Here is a 21,826-nt window from a genome sequence, read left to right on the forward strand (position 1 = left end):
TGTGATAATGGACTGTTAGCTTCCTGTAATGAAGCTTTATGCCTCTGTCTTCTCGATTGTTTTCATATGTTATTGCTCATTATTCCCAGCTTACACGTCAATGTAAATGGTTGCTTGCCAGGGAAGTCGTGCTAGTAAACGAACTAAATAAGCGCCAATGATATAATCCAGTGGACTGATTCTTATGATAATGCTCGCAATAATGTTTAGTTAACGATTTATCCTGTTGATTTGACTTGTCCTGCAGAACAAGGGGATCCATGAGTGGAACTTCAGCGCCACATCTGTACGAGGTGTCAGGTCAGTGCCTGCAGTCTCTGCAAAGCCTTGTTAAAAGTGATCGCTTAGTGGACTTTAAGCTGACTGCAAGCAGAAACTACTATGAAAAGGCTAAAAGGATCATTAGAGAAAGTAACATTTGTTTCTAGTTCAAGTTTCAAGTTTTATTTGTCATATAGAGGTAACAATGTTACATCATTACAGGCTACGAAATTCTTAGGTTCAGAGCCCGCTCAATATTGCACGTAGGAAAAAAGCAAAATTACACATAAGGTGAAACTAATTAAAAATAAACTATATAAATAAAGAAAATATATGTAATTTTTTTTTAAAAGAGTAGGATAAATAAATACAGATTACTACAAATACTGCAGTGCCTGTAGTGCAGAGGTAATGGTATATACATGTACAGTGTATACAGTGATTACAAAGACTGGAGGTGGAAAAGGCTTCCAGCCCTCGTGTTGTTACCATGAATTTACCTGGCACTCAGCAGACTCTGGGGACTCACGACAATGTAATGAGCTCTAGGCAAGGAAGGACATTTCCTGAAATATCAAACTGCTCCTTTTAAACAAATGAACACTGAGTTCCTGCTTCCTGTGTGGCTAGAGAAAATTGCTTCATGCCATACCTCTATCTGTCTCCTGTCTCATTTCTGCTCTCAGCTGCTACATAAATAAAAGCATTAAATGTCCAAAAGTTGTAATTATGCAAAGTGAAAAGCTTTTGAAATCAAATAGAAATGCATAAACATGTATAATAACATTGAGTTGTGTACTAAACAAGATGATATTTCAGTGTTCAGAAATATATTTAAAATGCCCAAAAAGACACCTGAATAAACCAAAAATACTCCAATGTTAATTCGAATAAAAATGGTGTTTAAAGCCCAGTGCAACATAATAGAAGTCATAAAATTAAGAGTAAAACAAAATCATGCATTTCCTGTTTAACAAGTAGGTGTATCGAAACATACTCAAAAGCAAAAATAAGTAATATTGTAATAACTGCATGCAATCTGCAATTGTAAACACCAAAGCAGAGGTTTTAGGTATGCCCAGTCGCTGTGCTGTCTCTTCACCTCTTGCAGCTTCAGATGGTATCCGAGTGCGCCAGCATTACACAGACAGTTTTTATGATGTCCTTCTCTTTGCCAATTTTTTTTTCCACAGTCCTCAAAGGAATTCAGTGTCAGATCGGAGAGAAGCTGAGGGCTGTGCTCACATGTTGCTAGGGAACGACTCTTTCTCTATGCCCACTCAGCCTGCAGACAGTCAGCAGGACACAATGGCAGCCCTGCAGGCTACAATACAACCACACATGCAGGGACTCTGCTGTCTGGTTCAGCAGCTCTGGCCTTCCACTGGATAAAAGTTTCCATTTAGTTGGTACAATTCTAGCTGTCCATCTTTTGTGCAGAAATTGAGCGTCATCTAACAGCTTATATAGCTGTTTCTGATGGTGACTTTTATAGGAAACAAACTACAACTGCTGTAGTCCATGCTCATAACATTAGATATTTATTGTATATATTAGCATGAAATACTTTTAGAGTGCAGTATCTGTGTGCACAGGCTGCATTTATGAATTTAATTTTTACATGTGGTTTTACATTTTTAAGTCATTCAGTCAGTGATTCACAATCAGGGTACAAGTACCCTAGGGGGCTACTTCTGCGGTAGAGTGGGGGTGGTGGAGAAGATTAGCTCTACTGGTACAATTAACAGAGACATTATTGTTTTTCTTGATTAACTATTATCTATAATGTGAAATAGAATGGCATTTATCCAGTTCTGCTGGAATAAGCTAGAAACAACTATGTGGGCAGCTGTTGTGTTGTTGGTGACGTTATAGTGTTAGTGTTATGTAACTCTGGGGGATAAATATTTTTAAACTTTTTATGAGGGAAAATAGAGAACTTTTGACCACTGACATTTGTCACATTTACAGTTTTATATGCTCTAATGATGATTTATATTTAAATCTTTAATAATTTAATAATTTAGTATACCACGGTATACATATCATGACGTGACCCTCTATGAGCAAGGACTTAGCAACAGTGCCAAGGAAAAATTCCTTTTACACCAGAAGAAACCTTTGGCAGAACCTTTTGGCTGACTTGTTTAAGCTGTAGCTCTCAGTTATTACTGACTGAGAGTATGCATTACATTACAACTTGAACATGTTAGCTAAAAGCGAAAATGTTTGCTAAATATAATAGTGAAAGAGCTTAGAAATAGTAATTGGCTAATAAATAAAGACAAAGTTATAAGTTGGATTACTAAAGCTTTAGCTAGCTTTTATTACTGCTGACTAATAGTGTGCATTAATAATAGCTAAAATGGAAATTTCTGAAAAAACAGTAACTAGCTGAATCAATTTACTTAGCTAGCTAGCTTTGAAACCATTGACTAATATGCATTAACAGTTCAAATTGCTAGTGTATACAGTGAAAACCATAAGCTAGCCATTTTTGCTAAATTAGAGCTAGCAAAAAAAATCTGTTGGGTAAAAATCTAAGGAGCTTGGAAAGGAAAAGCGTCTGGACTTCTTTACGTTGCTTGAAGACGTTTCACCTCTCATCCGAGAAGCTTCTTCAGTTCTAGGGTCAAATGGTGGAGTGTCCCAAATTTAAGCCCTATGGGAATGCCCCCCCAAGAGGGACAAAGGACATCCTATTGATCCTCTACCTAATCACACGAGCCAATATGTCTGTGAAAGAGGTCTTTCCAAGCTCCTTAGACTACGACGACCTGGATGACTGAGAACCTTCACAGACATATTGGGTAAAAGTATTAACAGCTGAAACTGCTAAAAAACAAAAGCATTAGCCAAATAGAAACCAAACAGCATTTAAATAAGGAATGTTGTCCAACAGTATAGATTAACAAATGGCTTAAAGAAACAAAAAAAAATGTTAAATGTTGTTGAAAAATGGGTAAAAATAGCAACATGACGTGGATAAATAGTTGAAAGAGTTACTTAATAGTTGGTGTCATTTGAGAATTTTGTGGAATATTCCAAAAGAAACAGTTTGTAGCTATAGCTTCATTCAATGTAAAGCTCACATCTGTTCTAATGTTATTGTGGGTTGTTTCTAACTGAGGACAAACTGTGGACCGTTTCTCCTCAGCATCTCCAAGTTTGATGAACGCAGTGCCTTTCTCTACGTCCTTCATAATGCAGAAGACTTCCAGATCTACTTCTGCACAGAGATGCATTGTAAAAGGTTGGTCTGTGTGTTCTCTCTTACAGATGCAATTCCAGATCTTTAGCAATTTACCATAATAAATCATGTCATAATGTGACTGCATTAATTTAATTTTCAGCTCAATTCAATTCAGTTTTATTTATATAGCGCCAAATCACAACAACACTTGGCTCAAGGCACTTTAATGTTAATTTAAACTTAATATAAATGGCCTATCCTATTTCTCTTTCTTTTTTCGTACGGAATTACATTATTGAAATATTCATGTTTAATGAGCCATCCATTGAAATATCAGATAGTGAACAGCCTGAAATGTCTTAACCATAAGTGTAATTTAGCATCTCTCTGTTCTCCACATTCAGTCTGCTATCATTACAAAGAAACGCTGCTGTCATGAATCAAAGTAAAGGGTCGGCACAGCTTCACACCTTTCTTCATTGTAATGACTTCATAAGTAGCGGTTGTAAAAGTGATAATGCACGTGTGGCTCAGATGAATTGATCAATTAAGACCACCACTCTCATAATTGGACCCATGCTTAATAACTTAATAACTTAACACTAATGCCCTCCTTCTTTTATTGAGCCAGTTGTAAACCCTTTAAAAAATGATGTTTTATTAATTAGCGGGACCCACATTACATTACCTTACATACAAAACGATTGTGGAGAGGAGCAGTCGGGGTTGAATCCTTATACCTATTACAATTTTCACACGTGCATTCCAAACCTAAACCTATCTAGACTTGCCCAACTGCCCCATATTACCTGTCTTTGTTCAACTTGTGAGAAAGAGCAAGTGAAATAATGTGCTCCAACTGTTGAGTTGATATGTAAAGACAGCTTATGGTTAATGGGCAATCTGCTTCACCTTTACTGACACAAAGCCTTATGATTCTCCTTAAAACACAGGTGTTATTGAACTGATTAATTCTGAAAGATTTCACAGCAAATTGTAAACTTAAGTAATTTTCTTACTTGAATTTAGGACAAACAGGATCAGGTTATGCTCATTTACACAGCTGAGCCTTCTCATATATGGAATAGAGCAGGAAATGTTCTGCATCAGAAACGTTTGCACATCTGGAATTACGTCACATCCTTACTTACTGACAGAGCATACAGAAGCATACAGTAGCAGTGAATGCACTAAAATATTAGCTGAACTTTTCACACACTGGACCAATCAGACATCAATTTTGTACTCTGTAATTAGCAGGTGAAAGAAAGAAGTTAAGCTCCATGTTGGTTGTGCCTTTCCCATCAGTAGTTTGAGTGTTTCCCATCAGTCCTGCACTCAGGTGCAAAGTTTGTGCCTTCCCGATCACCACAAACACACCTTATTTCATTTGGACACCATCTTCTTCTTCACTAGCTGCTATGCGAAGCACTGAGTGTTCAGACTTGTGACTTTCACATATGAGCCTTCCTCGCTCTTCCAGTTCCATTATCTGGAGTGTGAGAGTCAGTGAGTCATGCCTGATTCACGCCTGCTGTTGTTATGATGCTGCTCTCATTTTAACAGCATTGACAGTAGGATAGGAGTGGTGAGAAGAGGGACGAAGGAAGGGAGGGAGAAATAGATGAAAGACGGTGGGAAGAGGAAGGGACCCAGACTGAATGCGCTTGTGCATGTGTGCACGCACAAGCGCACGTGTCACTGAACACCTGCAGGCATGCAGTGTGTGACTGCATGACGAGGCAGCGTGTTAATTCATAGCTTGTGCGCTCCGAGAGTGGAAAAGGTCATTGTATGTATGCATGCATGTGGGAGGTGTGCATGCAAACACACTGTAACCCCTTCTGGATAAAAGCACAATCAAAACAACACCACTCAATAACAATATGCACAAAATGGATTTCTGACAAATAATTCCATATGTTTGTGATTCTGAATTATGTTAGCTATTTAAGTACTATATATATAAGCTCCATAATGTATTTTTTGTTAGGGGTTCACCTAAGACAGGTATTGTTGCTAATACAGAGGCAAACTGTGCTTGATTGCACTTAATGGCCTTATTTTTATTTGCATTTATTCTGTTTTGGCCATCTTTGACAAGCAAAATACTTCTTGCAGCACAAATAAGTCTGATTTTAGCTACCAATGCCAACAGGGAGATGTTTACAGCATATTGTTGGCCTTAAAAGGCTTTTTTGGCCTTATTGTAGAAAGGTTCCCAAAGTCGGAGGGCCAAGGCACTGTTAGCCTTCGTACTTTACATTTCTATCCCACATTGTTTGGAAGTCAGTGGCACTGTATCCCTCGCAATCTGACATCACACAGACTTTGTATGAGGGAGCTGGCAGAAAGATTGGATAATATCCAATCTGACTACATTGGACATTTCTGCTCTCATATGCATCTCTGTTGTGTTCGGGGGATGGGGGATGGGGGGGGGGGAGGTCCTAAAAAAAGTTTAATTATTAAAGTAGTCAAAGGAGCTTGCAAAGAAAAGCGTCTGGACTTCTTTAAGTTACTTGAAGACGTTTCACCTCTCATCCGAGAAGCTTCTTCAGTTCTAAGGTCAAATGGTGGAGAGTCCCAGATATAAACCTAGTGGGAGTATCCCCCCACAGAGGGACAAAAGGACCCCCTGATGATCCTCTAATCGCGTGAGCTAAGGTGTGAAACTGGGTGTGGGTCCCAATCAGCCAGAGTTTGGGTGTGGGACCCACACCCAGTTTCACACCTTGGCTCAGGCGATTAGAGGATCATCAGGGGGTCCTTTTGTCCCTCTGTGGGGGGATACTCCCACTAGGTTTATATCTGGGACTCTCCACCATTTGACCTTAGAACTGAAGAAGCTTCTCGGATGAGAGGTGAAACGTCTTCAAGCAACGTAAAGAAGTCCAGACGCTTTTCTTTGCAAGCTCCTTTGACTACGATGACCTGGATGACTGAGAACCTTCACAGACAATTATTAAAGTAAACTTTTTTTTTTATTTATTAAACAAAATCTTTTTCTTGTTTAACTTTGTTTTGTTTTTTTATATGAGTGGAAAGTTGATTTTCAGTGCAGGGACTCCAATATTAAAAATCTTTTTGATGTCCTGCACGTGTTTTTCTTGTTCCTATCACTCTAGTCAAGCCCGTAACTCATATTCTATTTACCCAACATGGACTCATTCTAGTATACTGAAAAACTGAAAGTCAAGGTCTTTGTTTCCTTTTCCGACTCTCTTGAAATGCCAAAACGTACCAACTTTTTCATATATTGAATGAAAGGCATTCCTATTTGCCATTACTCTGTGCAAGTGTTCATTTAATATATGTCATGTCTGCAAAATAATGTCAAATAATTCAGTCTTTGTAAATGTATAAATCTTTAAATGTAAAAGTGTTGAAAGTTGTAGCAATGTAAAATGCCACTGTTACGAGATGCCGAAGTTGTGTTAAATATGATATACATGTTATCAGCATCGTTAAACAGACTCTGGTCTTTTCTTTGGCAGATTTTGTGATCTGGTCAACAGCATAACAGAGGAAGCCTGGAAGTGTCCAGAGGAAGGAGAATGTGACACTGATACCTTAGAGGTGATTATTTTCGTGATACCAAAACACTTCCTCTGAACATAATGTTCATAATTTTTCCTAAATTAATAATTCTGCAGCTCTACCTCCAAGCACTGTTAATTAGAATGAAAAATCCACAAGTTCATTATTCTGCATTGTTTAGTCGCATCCTGTTGTGTTTCTGCGGTGTACTTTGCCTGCTTTTAAAATGCCACAGGAAATATGATACGATGTTGTCATGAAAAGAGACGAAGTGCTGACAGTAAAAACAAAAAGAAAAAAAGAAAAACCAGAAACCCATCTTTCAAAAGATAATTAGGGCTCCTCTTCTTTACTGACAGCCTACCGACTCCTTTCATGCAGCATTTATTACTCAGTTATTAAACGGTGAACGACGTGTTTTTGCTCTTGTTTGATCAAATTCCCCATCCAGCTTTTCTAATCCAGTTCGGCACAATTTGCATGATAATAACTGGATTGAAACTCAGCTTTGAACGCTCAAACAGGAACAGTAGCCCGCTGGGATAAGGCCTGGATTTTGTTCATGTGCTTTGTGTGACAGCGCAGAACAGGCACCTGCTGTTGCGTTCGCCTGCCTTCTACCAGCAGAGCCTAGGGAAAAGAATAAGCTAATTACGAAAAATGCTGCCGCACCCATCTTTGACTCAGCATGGCACAGATCAAATGACTAACAGGTTTTTCTCAGGGGGATTTTTATGCGTGTGATGCAACTCTAATCAGCCTGCACTGAGGGACGGTTAGTCTTCAGCTTACACCGTCCCTTAAGAATATAACACAAAATTGGGCTCTTGAGGAGTCATCGTAAGCATTACTCACATTTTTTAGAAAACTTTGATTTTGAGGTGTTTTTACGGGGGAAGGAATCAGTGGAACAAAGCTAAGGAAATCGCGTTAAGAAGAAAAGAGCCTTTATTAGTTATAAAAACTCAATCAGACGTATTTTAAGGGAGTGAAAAGACTTGCTGATTTCTTTCATTCATGCAACAGGTGCCAACCCGCTTCAGCAACAAGAGAATATTCATTTATGAAACAGTTATAACATAATTATAACAGTACAGTGGGAATGCAGAAAAACTGGTTTACTATGTTCAGATTTAACTCGTGCTTTACTCATTAAATCACTCTATTTTAACTATTAACTATTCTAATTTATTTCTCTTTGTCATTGTAAAAATGCATGGTGGGTGCATTTCTTCTGGTCAATGGACAGTGACATTTAGTAACCTCATGTTTTGGGTAATGGGATTTTGCTTTGATTCTTTATGGCAAATACCGTATATATTACTATTTATTTATTGATTGATTTATATATTTTTTTTTAAATGACAGTTTGCATGTTTCTCTTGTCTCCACAGTACGACTATGAGTATGATGAGCACGGAGAGAGAGTGGTTCTGGGTAAAGGTACATTCGGAGTGGTGTACGCCGGTCGAGACCTCAGTAACCAGGTCCGACTGGCCATCAAAGAAATACCAGAGAGAGACAGCAGGTCAGAAAAACAGCTATTGTGGGGGTTTTTTGTTCTTTGTTTTTTAGTAATCACAGGGGAACAATGTTGCAATACGCATGGATGAATGAATCATCTCTATTGTTGTTTGCCACAGTAGCAGGAAAGTCTGCCAGTGGTGATATTCCTGTTACTCAGAGGATGAATCCTGTTTTTCATGACCTTTGCTGTAGTGCCAAGTCTAAGACTGGCTCATAATGTAGCTGGTAGACTGATGAAGAAACGGCTGTGTTCAGTGTTTCCCACATAAACTTTATTTGGGCAGGCTGGTCAAGCATATTAATGGTCAACCAAGCATATTTGGTAGTGAAAGTTTTAGCTTTCTTTAATTTTATTAATAGAATATCCCGCTCTTATTTTGAAAAATCAGCAAGTCAGCTAGCTCGGTCGTTTCTGTCTAGTATGTCCTGACTGGCTCACAGGCCAGGCAATTGTTGTAGGGACATTTCATGTCCCGTTACTGTGAGCTTACCTAAGCTGCAGAATAAGCACCACTGTTGGCAAACTCACAGGAGAGATTGTGACAAATAGTGGATTACAATAATCATCAAAGCACTTGGTTATTAAGAAATTTCAATAGGGGCACTGTATTAAGATAATATGTATCATCTGTTTATTGTACTGCACAAAGATTGAATTTCAGCCCAAATGTTAACAAGTGTCTGTGCCGTTAATGTCTCATTTCATTCAGCGCAGCTCTGGAGTGTCATTAAAAATTAGTCCTTTTCTCTGGCTGAGAGTGCCAAGCTCAGTTCAGCTGTGTCCCTGGTGGTTTCTGGCTCTCAGAGCACTGGTATCCAGTTGAGTGACTGGTTAGTGGAGAGCTGTGAATGCAAACTCCCACCCTCTGCCTTTTTATTCCCATCACTGTCTCTGCTCGAAATGCTTGTCTCCACATAGTTCCACCTACTCATCTCATACTGCAAGACTCTTTTGCAGACTAGATGATTTCACACTTTGTTCCTCTAATCACATCAGCAAGCCAGCAGGGCGCTCAACTGCAAAGAATGTGGAGAATTTGGGTAAATAATTCACAAGTGGAATGAAATCTCAAGATAGGAAGAGAAGGAGAGAGAGAGCGAGAGGCTGGGTGTGATTCATGTAGAGAGCTGAATGTGAAAAGAAATTGCTCACGGGCATTTCTCCCTAGTACAGAGGTACCTGTTGTTCTGGTCGATATCAGGACTTAGCGTCGGTTTGATTTTCTGGTTTAATCTTTTATTTCTCAGTTTGTCTTGTTTTTACCAGGTTTATTTTACCTGAAGGAAAAAACACATTAGCAGGACACCGCCACAAGCGAAGATAGTTACTTATTTTAACAAATCGTTGTTTTGTGCAGAACAAATTGTCTAATATATGTTTAAAAAAATTTTTTTTTTTACATAGATTTTAGCTCTTACATTTACTTCCATTGTTTGTGGTTTACACCAGCGGTCCCCAACCCCTGGGCCTCGGACCGGTACCGGTCCGTGAGTCGTTTGGTACCGGGCCGTGAGAGTAGAGGCTCAGGTGTGAAATGTATAGTTTTCAGGGTTTTTATCGGTTTTCAGCGTTATTTTGTTATCGTTTTTATCGTTAACTCAGTTTTCCTGGGTCTTTTCACGTGTTATGAATAAATTTTCTTTTTTCCGTACCGGTACTAGTTTTATTTTGTTGTATTTATCCGCGACACCTTAAAGGCCGGTCCGTGAAAATATTGTCGGGCATAAACCGGTCCGTGGCGCAAAAAAGGTTGGAGACCGCTGGTTTACACTATTTGGCTAACAAGTAAAACGTTCCCAGTTTGATCGGATCCCTTTGGGGTTACATCTGGAAGGGCATAAAGCATTAAAAAGTCTGCCAAATTAAACATGTGGCGCTACCTGCTGTAGCTCAACTTATAACACAATCACCTGTTTGAATAAAGAGAGTATTTGTAGACTCACGAGACACCAACACATTTGGCTATTTAAGTGTGCTACTAATATACTTACCTTCAACTTTATTATGATAATAACTAGATGTGCCTGCTGCTATACAGTTCAAATCAGCTTATATGATTCCCAATTTGGCTGTTGATTGACTCCTCCACGTTTGCTGTTAGTAACTGACCCACAGATTTCTGTTCAGGATATAAAGAAACATGTACTGTTACTTGTTTTTACACAGGTACTCTCAACCACTTCATGAGGAGATCGCCCTCCACAAGCACTTAAAGCACAAGAACATTGTCCAGTACCTGGGCTCTATCAGCGAGAACGGCTTCATCAAGATCTTCATGGAGCAGGTGCCTGGAGGTGAGACGCTTCCCGATGCTGTGGAACTGTTAGAACTTAATTGTCCTGAAATAATTTTTATTGTCCAAATGGAGGGAAACCGGTATGAAACAAAATCAATTTTTTGATGTCAGAATGTGTTGTTTCCAGTCATACTTACACTAACAGTAAAAACACTGTTTGCATTTATAGATAAGATGGGTGATTTGCAGAGAAGTAGTATAAACCTGTACATAATGGCCTTAGTCCTCTGCTGCTAATCTCTGCTGAGAGTGAATATATTGATGATTGTTGTACTTTGTCCCCTGGTGTTCAGGGAGTCTGTCTGCACTGCTGAGGTCCAAGTGGGGCCCACTGAAAAACAATGAGCCCACCATCGGCTTCTACACACGGCAGATCCTGGAGGGGCTCAAATACCTGCACGACAACCAGATTGCACACAGAGACATCAAGGTAACAAAAGAAGGGTTTTTGCAGAGTTAACAATCTGTTGGCTCATCTTTGTGACATCTGCAGACTCATTTTCAGAAAGACTTTCTATAGATAATTGGGGTCGTAAGCATAGACTGCATATGAAAGATGGATTGAACGATTGGACTCTGGAGTATTAGTTTTTTGGAGCCAGCCAACAGTGACCATGTTTAGGTGAAGGGTTGATGCAGAAAGTAATCAGCTAATGTTATCAAGCTGCACTCATACAAATTATGAGTGCGACAAAGAAAAGTACAGACAACAGATTCATAAAATACCAGAATTTCATTCACCAAACTTGAAGTGTAAACTTCCTGGACTGCCTGTACCTGACAACGGGCCTTGTTCATATAACTTCAGAACTAATACACTCAAAGGGACCAGTACTACAAACAGTTGGTAGAGGTCCAGTTCATTGGACTTCTTAGTTGAGACAGCATATTGCTACAGTTTCTTTTGTGTGTGGGTTTGTGCCAATCAAAGCAGTCACTGCTTAACGTTAATATCCAGAACGGTGAGACCGAAAAATATCCACCTTCAAAGGGAAACTTGCTATAGAGACCAAAATGTCTTGTACCAGATAGTAAAGATGCTGTTTAACGCTATAAAATTGGGCCATGCTTTAACATGGTGGTCAGTGGAGATTCATTTGTTTTTGCAGCCAACCTCATATAGCCATTTGTGAAACTGCAGCTTTTTACACTCATGTTAAAGCCCAGGAGGTTTCAGACAAAATAAACTCAAAACATCTTAAATTTGCTCTCATTGTTTGCACTTTACAAAGTGCACTACATTGCCACAGCACAACTTTGCACAAAAAAAGTGTGTAGGACATGGTGCATTTTTAACCTTTACATTAGGTTTAGTAAACAGAAGACCTAGTAAGTGTGAGAGCTACAGTAAGTCGACAAACATGCACCAACTACAGCAACTCGAGTTCTGTCAGCAGGAAAAGAAGAAAGAAGTAAGTGCCGTGTGACAGACAGATGATCTCTGCGCGGTCTGCTGCAAAAACACTAGCTGAGAAATTAAAGAAACACTTTTAGTTCTGATCAGCTTCATACTCCTTACATGTTTAATTTAGCACCTCCAACTTTATGAAACATTATCACTGTCATACTTTGAAGCACATTCTCATTGCTAACGAGTCAACTGATGGTCAGAAACCTCTTCTCTCCTCTTGTGTATTTGCAAATAGTGCTTCAGTATTGTCTTTTTTGAGGCACATCAAGCCCCTTTACTTTCTGTGTCCAAAATGAGGAACAAGAGGTGACACAATCACACAGACCTCTAACCACTAAAGTTTTAGGAATTTCTGGAATCAGATGTGTTTATATAGTCAATTTTTTTTGCATTTTATTTCACGTTTATATTTGTTTCCTGTCACTGTTTATGCACATGTTCAGATGTAGGGGGGGAAATCATCCATGTCTGCACCAAGCTTCTCTGATATTTCCTTGATTACCACAGTTATACACAGCAGTCAGGGCATGAGCAGAGCAGTTTTCTGTCACTAGTCCTGACCAAACGTCTTCATAAGATGAGTTGGAACCTTTTAAAGTCAAAGTTTTAAAACGCTCACAAACTCAGGTTAACACTCAGGTTTTGCTTGCTATGAACTCATTAAAAAGGTGCCTTTGCTTCCACTTCAAGTGGTGGTGAATTTGACACTCTTTGCTATAAAAAACCTCCAAGAGATAAATGATTCCCCAGCAGTCTGACTTAATCAGATCAAACAGAAACCTTCTAAATCTGGAATTCAGAAAAGTCTTTTTAGCGCAGAATTCCCTCCTGGTGTTACTCTGGACAGATCTTTTTTCGCTTAGCAGCAGAGGATGCACAGTATCTCAAAGAGGAGGACGTAGAAGTAAAATGATATTTAATGCACAGAAGGATCTCTGAATGTTTTCAAACTGCAAACTTTATCAGAAGAATACAACACATTTGAGGAATGTAAACATAAAAATGGGGGGGAAAAAACACAGTACTTAGAACTGATAAATCTTTCATCCGCACAAAAAGTAATCGGATGTTGTTTTTTGGAAAAAGAGGAGCTTTCAGAGTGACGTGATTCAGCTCCTGCAGAATTTCAGTTTTTAGGGTGTGTTAAAACCTTGTTTGCTTGTTTGTAGTCTGAACATGTCTTCCATGTGACTGTTTGCACAGCGACTTTGATTTGCTGCAAATGCATTCAAAGAGCATCCCAGCTGCTCACACCATTTTCTTTGCTAGCCCATTGGCTACAACAGGAATCATTTTTTTTAAAGCAAGTGCCGCTCCCTTTTTTATCTCACTAAAAGCAAACCAACACTCATAACATTCCCATCGTAGGTAGTCATTAGAGTTAGAAGCCACATCCTTCTCATTTAACAACTCAGTCATATAAACTTCATTAGCACCACATAAATGTTAATCACCTTGTTTTGGCTTAGAGCTCCTCCTCCTCCCACACATGGTGTTGTAACCTACTGTTTCAAGATTTGCAAGCACCTCACGTTATCAATGCTATCACGGCTTTGGAATTTGGTGCATCTGTTCTGATGAATGTCTTTTCAATCCACAGGGTGATAATGTACTCATCAACACCTACAGTGGCGTCCTGAAAATATCAGATTTTGGCACATCCAAAAGGTTGGCTGGGATCAACCCCTGCACTGAGACTTTCACAGGTACAGTCCAACCCACTATCTAGATTCTCTTCCCCATAAGCAAGCCAGTATGAAATACTTAAGCCAAGTAGAGTTGTCTCCCCTGTTGTGGGGAGACTACTAGAAAACTTTATGAAACATCCTTTGTTAAAATTTGCTCAGTAGTGTCTGAGTATCGAGCCTACTGCTGTTCTTTGATTGTGACTATTTCAGAGCAGTAATCCCATTTAAGTCCTTGGACAGTATGTGATATTCCTAAAAATAGCAGGCTGTTCCTATTTAGAAACTCTGGCTTTGGCTTGAGTCTGCAGTTAGATCAGCCTGATATGTAGACCTGTAATGTCAGTTGCCAGTTGTAGCATAGTTTGACCTCTGGAATTAGAGCATCTGACTGCTGCTCGAGGCAGACGGGGACTTACCCTGGAAGGCGGAGCTCTTTCAGGAAACTGGGCTACTCCTTGTTCTTAACCCACGCCTGCTATAAATGTGTGCTCGCCTGTTTTTAGCTCAGTACACGAGCTTTAAAAAGCAGCGGATAAGCAGCCTGCAGGCTATTATTAGAACAAAAGACTCCCTTCAGTGTGGACCTGAAAATGTTGCTTTGGACTGAGCTGTGATTAACTGACAACACTGAAACTCGTTGCTGTTTCTCACATAAGGCCATAAGCCTCGTTTAATCTTTTCTAACCTGATTGGCAATTTGCAGGAATTGTGTCATCACTTTTTGTTAGCTCAAATTGAAGCTATTTTTGGCATTTACATCAGTTCTTTCACAACCCTGCTGACGCTACTTTTACCTCACACAGACATTATCGGTTTATGAATATGATCAAAAAAACAAAAGCCAGATGAAAGTTATTTTTAGTAGTTTTTGTTGGAGCTCTGCAGTGCAAACCGGAAGAGTTACCAACAGCAACAGGGATTTCATCATTAGTGTTATACAAGCTCCAAATTCCCAAAAAGTTGGGACCCTTTTTAAAATGTAAATTAAAAAAGAACACATTGATTTGCAATTCTCAAAAATCCATATTTTATTCGTAATAAAACACAGAAAACATGTCAAATGTTTAAACTGAGAAACACGGGAATAAGTTGGGATATGGCTATGTTTACCAGTGTACCTCTCTTCTTATAAAAACCATCTGTAAACATCTGGGAACTGAGGAGAACAGCTGCCAGACCTTTGGGAGAGGAATTTGGCCTCATTCTTATCTGATATAGCACTCAAACTGCTTAATAGTCTTAGGTCTTTCTTGTCATATTTTTCATTTCATGATGTTGTAATAGATGCAGTTTGAGGTTTAGCATTGTCTTGCTGAGATATGTAAAGTTTTCCCTGAAAAAGACGTCTGGGATTGGAGCATATGTTGCTCTAAAATCTGTATATACCTTTCAGCACTGATGGTGCCTTTGCAGGTGTGCACACTGACGTTTCCATAGGCACTAATGAACCTCTATCATACTGTAAGTGCAGACTGTTAAAATGTGTTCTAAAAAAGCTGGATAGTCTTTTCGTCTGTACAGAGGACGCTGCGTCCATGTATTCCAAAAAGATTTTAAAATTTCAATTCATCTGAGCACACAGCAGTTTTCCTCTTTGCCTCAGTCAGTTTTAAATCATTTTGAGCCCAAAGAAGGCAGCAGTGTTTCTGGATCATAGTCACCATGTCAGAGTCATGCCTGTTTTTAATGCTGCGCTGTTTGAGGGCTCAAAGATCACAGGCGTCTAATATTGATTTTCAGCATTGTGCCAAGCACACAGAGATTTATCAGTGAATTTTCTGATAATATTTAGTACTTTACATGATGAGATATTTGAAGTCTTTGTTATAATTTTGAAATTGTTCCACAAAACATCTGCCCCTCTTTGCTTCTGAGAAACTCCAGTCATGTTATTGAGCTGTTACCAATTAACCCAATTAGCTGGAGAATGTTCAGCTGTTTCTTTGTAGTACTGGTTAGTTTTTAGTACTAGTTTCTATTGTCCTTTTTGAGACACTTTGCATTTGATATGCTTCATGTTCTTTTGTAAAAAAAAAAAAATATATATATATATATATATATATATATATATATATATAAAAAAACACCCAGCACGCCCCTGCGGGCGGTTTATCCTTCAAGCTCGGGTCCTCTACCAGAGGCCTGGGAGCTTGAGGGTCCTGCGCAGTATCTTAGCTGTTCCCAGGACTGCGCTCTTCTGGACAGAGATCTCCGATGTTGTTCCCGGGATCTGCTGGAGCCACTCGCCTAGCTTGGGAGTCACCGCACCTAGTGCTCCGATTACCACGGGGACCACCGTTACCTTCACCCTCCACATCCTCTCGAGCTCTTCTCTGAGCCCTTGGTATTTCTCCAGCTTCTCGTGTTCCTTCTTCCTGATATTGCTGTCATTCGGAACCGCTACATCGATCACTACGGCCATCTTCTTCTGTTTGTTTACCACCACTATGTCCGGTTGGTTAGCCACCACCATTTTGTCCGTCTGTATCTGGAAGTCCCACAGGATCTTAGCTCGGTCATTCTCCACCACCCTTGGGGGCATCTCCCATTTTGACCTCGGGACTTCCAGGTTATACTCGGCACAGATGTTCCTGTACACTATGCCGGCCACTTGGTTATGGCGTTCCATGTATGCCTTGCCTGCTAGCATCTTGCACCCTGCTGTTATGTGCTGGATTGTCTCTGGGGCATCTTTACACAGCCTGCACCTGGGGTCTTGCCTGGTGTGATAGACCCCAGCCTCTATGGATCTTGTGCTCAGAGCTTGTTCTTGTGCTGCCATGATTAGTGCCTCTGTGCTGTCTTTCAGTCCAGCTTTGTCCAGCCACTGGTAGGATTTCTGGATATCAGCCACCTCCTCTATCTGCCGGTGGTACATACCGTGCAGGGCCCTGTCCTTCCATGATGGTTCCTCGTCTCCCTCCTCTTTCTTGGGTTTCTGCTGCCTGAGGTATTCACTGAGCACTCGGTCAGTTGGGGCCATCTTCCTAATGTATTCTTGGATGTTCGTTGTCTCATCCTGGACTGTGGTGCTTACACTCACCAGTCCCCGGCCCCCTTCCTTCCGCTTAGCGTACAGCCTCAGGGTGCTGGATTTGGGGTGAAACCCTCCATGCATGGTAAGGAGCTTTCTTGTCTTTATGTCAGTGGCTTCTATCTCCTCCTTTGGCCAGCCTATTACCCCAGCAGGGTACCTGATCACGTGTTGATGGCCCGGATCTTGTTCTTACCATTCAGCTGACTCCTCAGGACTTGCCTGACCCTCTGCAGGTACTTGGTGGTTGCAGCTTTTCTAGCGGCCTCTTCATGGTTCCCATTCGCCTGTGGGATCCCCAAGTACTTGTAACTGTCCTCTATGTCTGCAATGTTGCCTTCTGGTAGTTCAATCCCCTCAGTTCTGACTACCTTCCCTCTCTTTGTTACCATCCGACTACACTTCTCCAGTCCGAACGACATTCCAATGTCATTGCTGTATAGCCTGGTAGTGTGGATCAGTGAATCGATGTCTCGTTCACTCTTGGCATACAGCTTGATGTCATCCATGTACAGGAGGTGGCTGACAACTGCTCCGTTCTGTAGTCGGTATCCGTAGCCAGTCTTGTTAATGATCTCACTGAGGGGGTTCAGGCCTATGCAGAACAGCAGTGGGGACAGAGCATCTCCTTGGTAGATCCCGCACTTGATGGTGACTTGTGCTATGGGCTTGGAGTTGGCCTCTAGTGTTGTACGCCACATCCCCATTGAGTTCCTGATGAAGGCTCTTAGGGTCCCATTGATCTTGTACAATTCTAGGCATTCCAGTATCCAGCTGTGGGGCATTGAGTCATAGGCCTTCTTGTAATCAATCCAGGCAGTGCACAGGTTGGTCAGTCTGGTCTTGCAGTCTCGGCTGATTGTTCTGTCTACCAGTAGCTGGTGTTTTGCGCCTCTGGTATTCTTGCCAATTCCTTTCTGTGTCCCGCTCATGTATTGATCCATGTGCCTGTTCATCTTAGCCGATATGATGCCTGACAGGAGCTTCCATGTAGTACTGAGGCAGGTTATTGGTCGGTAGTTGGAGGGGACCGGTCCCTTCTTGGGGTCCTTGGGGATCAGGACCGTCCGGCCTTCAGTTAGCCAATCCGGGTGTCTCTCGTTAACTAGCAGCTGGTTCATTTGTGCTGCCAGACGCTCGTGGAGTGCAGTCAGCTTCTTCAGCCAGTAGGCGTGAACCATGTCGGGCCCTGGTGCTGTCCAACTCTTCATACTGGAGACCCTTTCTTGGATATCTGCCACTGTGATGGTTACTGGACCCTGTTCAGGGAGGTCGCTGTGGTCAGCCCTCAGATCCTCTAGCCACTGAGCATTGCCGTTATGGGTTGCATCCTTCTCCCATATGCTCTTCCAGTATTGCTCCGTCTCCAGCCTTGGTGGTGCTGTTCTCTTATTGTTCCCTTGCCACTGAGAGTACACCTTTGCTGGTTCTGTGGAGAACAGCTGGTTTATTCTCCTGCCTTCTATCTCTCTGGTGTACCTCCTCAAGCGGCTGGCCAAGGCTGTGAGTCTTTGCTTGGCAGTTTCCAAGGCCTCAGGTATGGACAGCTTGCTGTATTTCTTAGGCACCTTATTTGTCGCACCTTTCTGCAACTCCGTTAGTTGGCTAACCTCCCTCCGTGCTACTTTGATCTTGCCCTCTAGCCTCCTTCTCCATGGAGGGTACTGCCCCTTGTCGCTGTTCAACTTGTAGCCAAGCATCTCACTGATCACTGTTGCCGTATTGTAGATCAGCTTGTTAGTGTCGGTAATCGTGGTTGTAGGTATTGCCCGTAGTGCTGCATTAACATCATCTAGCAGACCTTCTGAGGGAACTTCACGTAATCTTGGTAACCGGCTACGGGGGATCCAGGTTTCAAGCTTGGCCATGATCCTATTTTTCAGGTCAGTTCCTCTCGCACTCAACGATCCTTCTCCTATCGCACTTGGGGCTATGTACCCAATCTCGGGTGGGGGTGATGATATCTCCCCCCTGACCTGGCGTCCTGACTCCTCCTTGCCGTAGCATTTGTGTTGTACCTCGTCAATCTCTAGCTGTGAGAGCAGTCCCTTCTTTCGAATGTTGGAACACTGAGCTACTAGTTGTTTCGCCGTCATTGTGGATGTTGGGTATCGAAGAATCCATAGGTCCCTCATCCTATTCATGTAGCCCCTTCCGCCGGGGTTACTTGCATAGTAGCATTCCAACAACGCCCTGTTTTCGTCTCTTGCCCACCGATGCCTTCTTGTTCCAGTAGCCCACTTTTCGTCAGGGTGCCCTGGTTCCTCAACACCTGACGCGGACCTTGTTGATCCGGGCGACGTCCGAGCCGGCATGCCTTCATATTTATCTGTCTCGCTCATGTCTGCGGTAGGCTTGCTTAGCATAGGGGGTCTAGCCTTAGGACCCTTACTGGATACAGACGCCCTAGGCAGGAATCGAACTTGCGATCCTCTGTTCCAAAGGCGTGTAGTCTAACCACTACGCTATCCAGCTGCTCTACGCTATCCAGCTGCTGATATATATATATATATATATATATATATATATATATATATATATATATATATATATATATATATATATATATATATATATATATATATATATATATATATATATATATATATAGATAGATAGATAGATAGATAGATATATAGATAGATAGATAGATAGATAGATAGATAGATAGATAGATAGATAGATAGATTTATTAGATTTGCAAATCAATGCATTCTGTTTTTATTTACATTTTACAGTGTCCCAATTCTTTGCTATTGGGGATGTACATGGAACAATAGTGGAGGGAACAAAATAAGCAACAAAAGCACATTTTTCTGCAAGAGATGGTTAGTCTAAGAAATAGTTTTAAACTGGGTGTAATCAAGGTTATTGTTTGCCTTTCCCTCACATTTAGGAAACTTATAGTCAATACTTGAATTATTTAATTGTTCCATGACTGAGTTGCTCAATTATTTGGTTCATTAACTCTTATTTGATTGGGAGTAAAGTAAGAGTGTTGTGATATTAAAAGACAGAGGTTGTGGTGGAAAATGATCCCAGGCAGTTGCGCTGGATGCAGGTTTAAAAGATTGATTAGGACATGAACAACAATAAAATAAACTGGTATTGCTGACCCTTTGAACTATCTTTAAACATTGTTTTTATCTGACACCAAGGCTAACTGACATAAGCAAAATGAGGCTGACTAATTAGCATATCATTATATAATGATATAAACTGAGCAGCTATCATTGATGCTATATTTGCACACATGTTGTTTACATAAGCAAGAAATAAATCATTTAAAATCTGGTATACCTCTCAGCTGAAGTGTACGTTTCACCATGAGAATACCAGCAGTGTCCCTTTTAGTTAGCATAATAATGAAGCGTTCCCTCCTCGTTCCCTTTATAGCTGTTGCATAACTCTGTGGTTTGTCCAAGTTTGTTGACATTCATACGCTGAGTTGCTGCACTTTTACAACATTCTAGCAATGCTCTATTAGTAACAGGAGCGAATTAGATATTTGCGTCACAAATTCAGTCTGGGTTTCAAAACCTTTATACCCATAATCCACCCACCACCTCCTCTAATGCTCACTAATTGAAATGTTTTTGTTTCATTTGTTTGACACTTAAAAAATGAGTGGTTGAATTTGAGTTTTCATTATGTGTTTATTATTGTTTTTTGTGCGTCATTTTTCAGGCACATTGCAATACATGGCTCCTGAAATTATAGACAAGGGCCCACGGGGATACGGCAAACCAGCAGACATCTGGTCCCTTGGCTGCACCATCATAGAGATGGCCACTGGGAAGCCACCTTTCTATGAACTGGGAGAACCACAGGCCGCCATGTTCAAGGTGAGAGATTTGAACAGCGACATATCCCAATATCCTGCTGGGTAAGATGTCTAATTTTAGAAAACTGAAAGTAGAAGTCTGGCGAGCAGCTGTTTTCATAACGGCATCTTTCAAAAACAGTGGCAATGAACAGCTGCAGCTCTGCCAGGTCAATAAATATGAGGATGTTTGAGAGCTGATAATTGCACCCTTGAGACATCCAGTATGACAGGGCAAATAGTTTGCCATCACGTGTTATTAGCATATCAGCTTTACTCATTTGCTCCAAATGCATGATATCCTATCTATGTCTTTTTCAAACCATGACTAAAAACGACTGAAAGAGGGTTTGTTTCTACAAGAGAAAGACTGAAAACTCTTCTTCTTACATTTCTGAGTAATGTCTTCATTAGCATTATGCAACTGCTGATCAAGAAATCTCCTAATACCAGTAGCTGTCAATTATGCACCAGCCAAACAAATTTCCCACGTGTGGGACTAATAAAGGTTATCTTATCTTATCTTAAACCTGTAGTACTGTTAGGATAAAAGTCTTGTATGAGCTAATAAAAAAAATAAATCCACCCACAAAAAAACTGCAAAGTCATACAAGTAAATATTATGTTTAAACTCGAAGTCAGGATACAAGAGGAAACTAATTGAAAACACCGAAACTGACCAGTACTTTTTTCTTTTCTCAGTGCAAGTTTATTTAGTTTTTCGTTTACCCTTTGCTCAAATAATTTCAAGTATTTGTTCTCTGACCTTATGTAATGGTACCATTTTAGGCTTTTTTAAATACTTATGATGTCAGTAAGAACAAATGTGGTCATCTCATTCCCACAGCTGCTTTTTATTCCTTCTGTTTAAGAGGGGAAGACAGCTGGCGTAAAGGGAGATTGAAGGTATCTATAACAGTTTGTTTCACACACTCGATGACGTGATTGGTTAGATCAAAGTTCACGTTAAGATAAATTTGATTTCTTGAACTGTGAACTATATAAAACGACTGTAACAGAGTTCAAGAACTGAACTAAAACCCCTTTATTCA

General features: G+C 40.6%; 1 protein-coding gene across 1 annotated transcript in view; it reads left to right on the forward strand.

Annotated features, from left to right (window-relative positions):
- Positions 1-21,826, forward strand: part of map3k5 (mitogen-activated protein kinase kinase kinase 5) — a 95,349-nt gene that overhangs the window by 57,063 nt on the left and 16,460 nt on the right. The window contains exons 12-19 of the mRNA XM_085373041.1: positions 248-300; positions 3,419-3,514; positions 6,952-7,033; positions 8,389-8,522; positions 10,689-10,816; positions 11,112-11,248; positions 13,830-13,935; positions 20,639-20,796. Of these exons, the coding sequence (XP_085229167.1) occupies positions 248-300; positions 3,419-3,514; positions 6,952-7,033; positions 8,389-8,522; positions 10,689-10,816; positions 11,112-11,248; positions 13,830-13,935; positions 20,639-20,796 (894 nt within the window). The remainder of the gene's footprint in view (positions 1-247; positions 301-3,418; positions 3,515-6,951; positions 7,034-8,388; positions 8,523-10,688; positions 10,817-11,111; positions 11,249-13,829; positions 13,936-20,638; positions 20,797-21,826) is intronic.

Source organism: Diplotaxodon limnothrissa, linkage group LG15 (genome assembly GCF_057381915.1).
Source record: "Diplotaxodon limnothrissa isolate DT_005_m linkage group LG15, D_limnothrissa_male_GT1.1, whole genome shotgun sequence".
Classification (NCBI taxonomy): Eukaryota; Metazoa; Chordata; class Actinopteri; order Cichliformes; family Cichlidae; genus Diplotaxodon; species Diplotaxodon limnothrissa.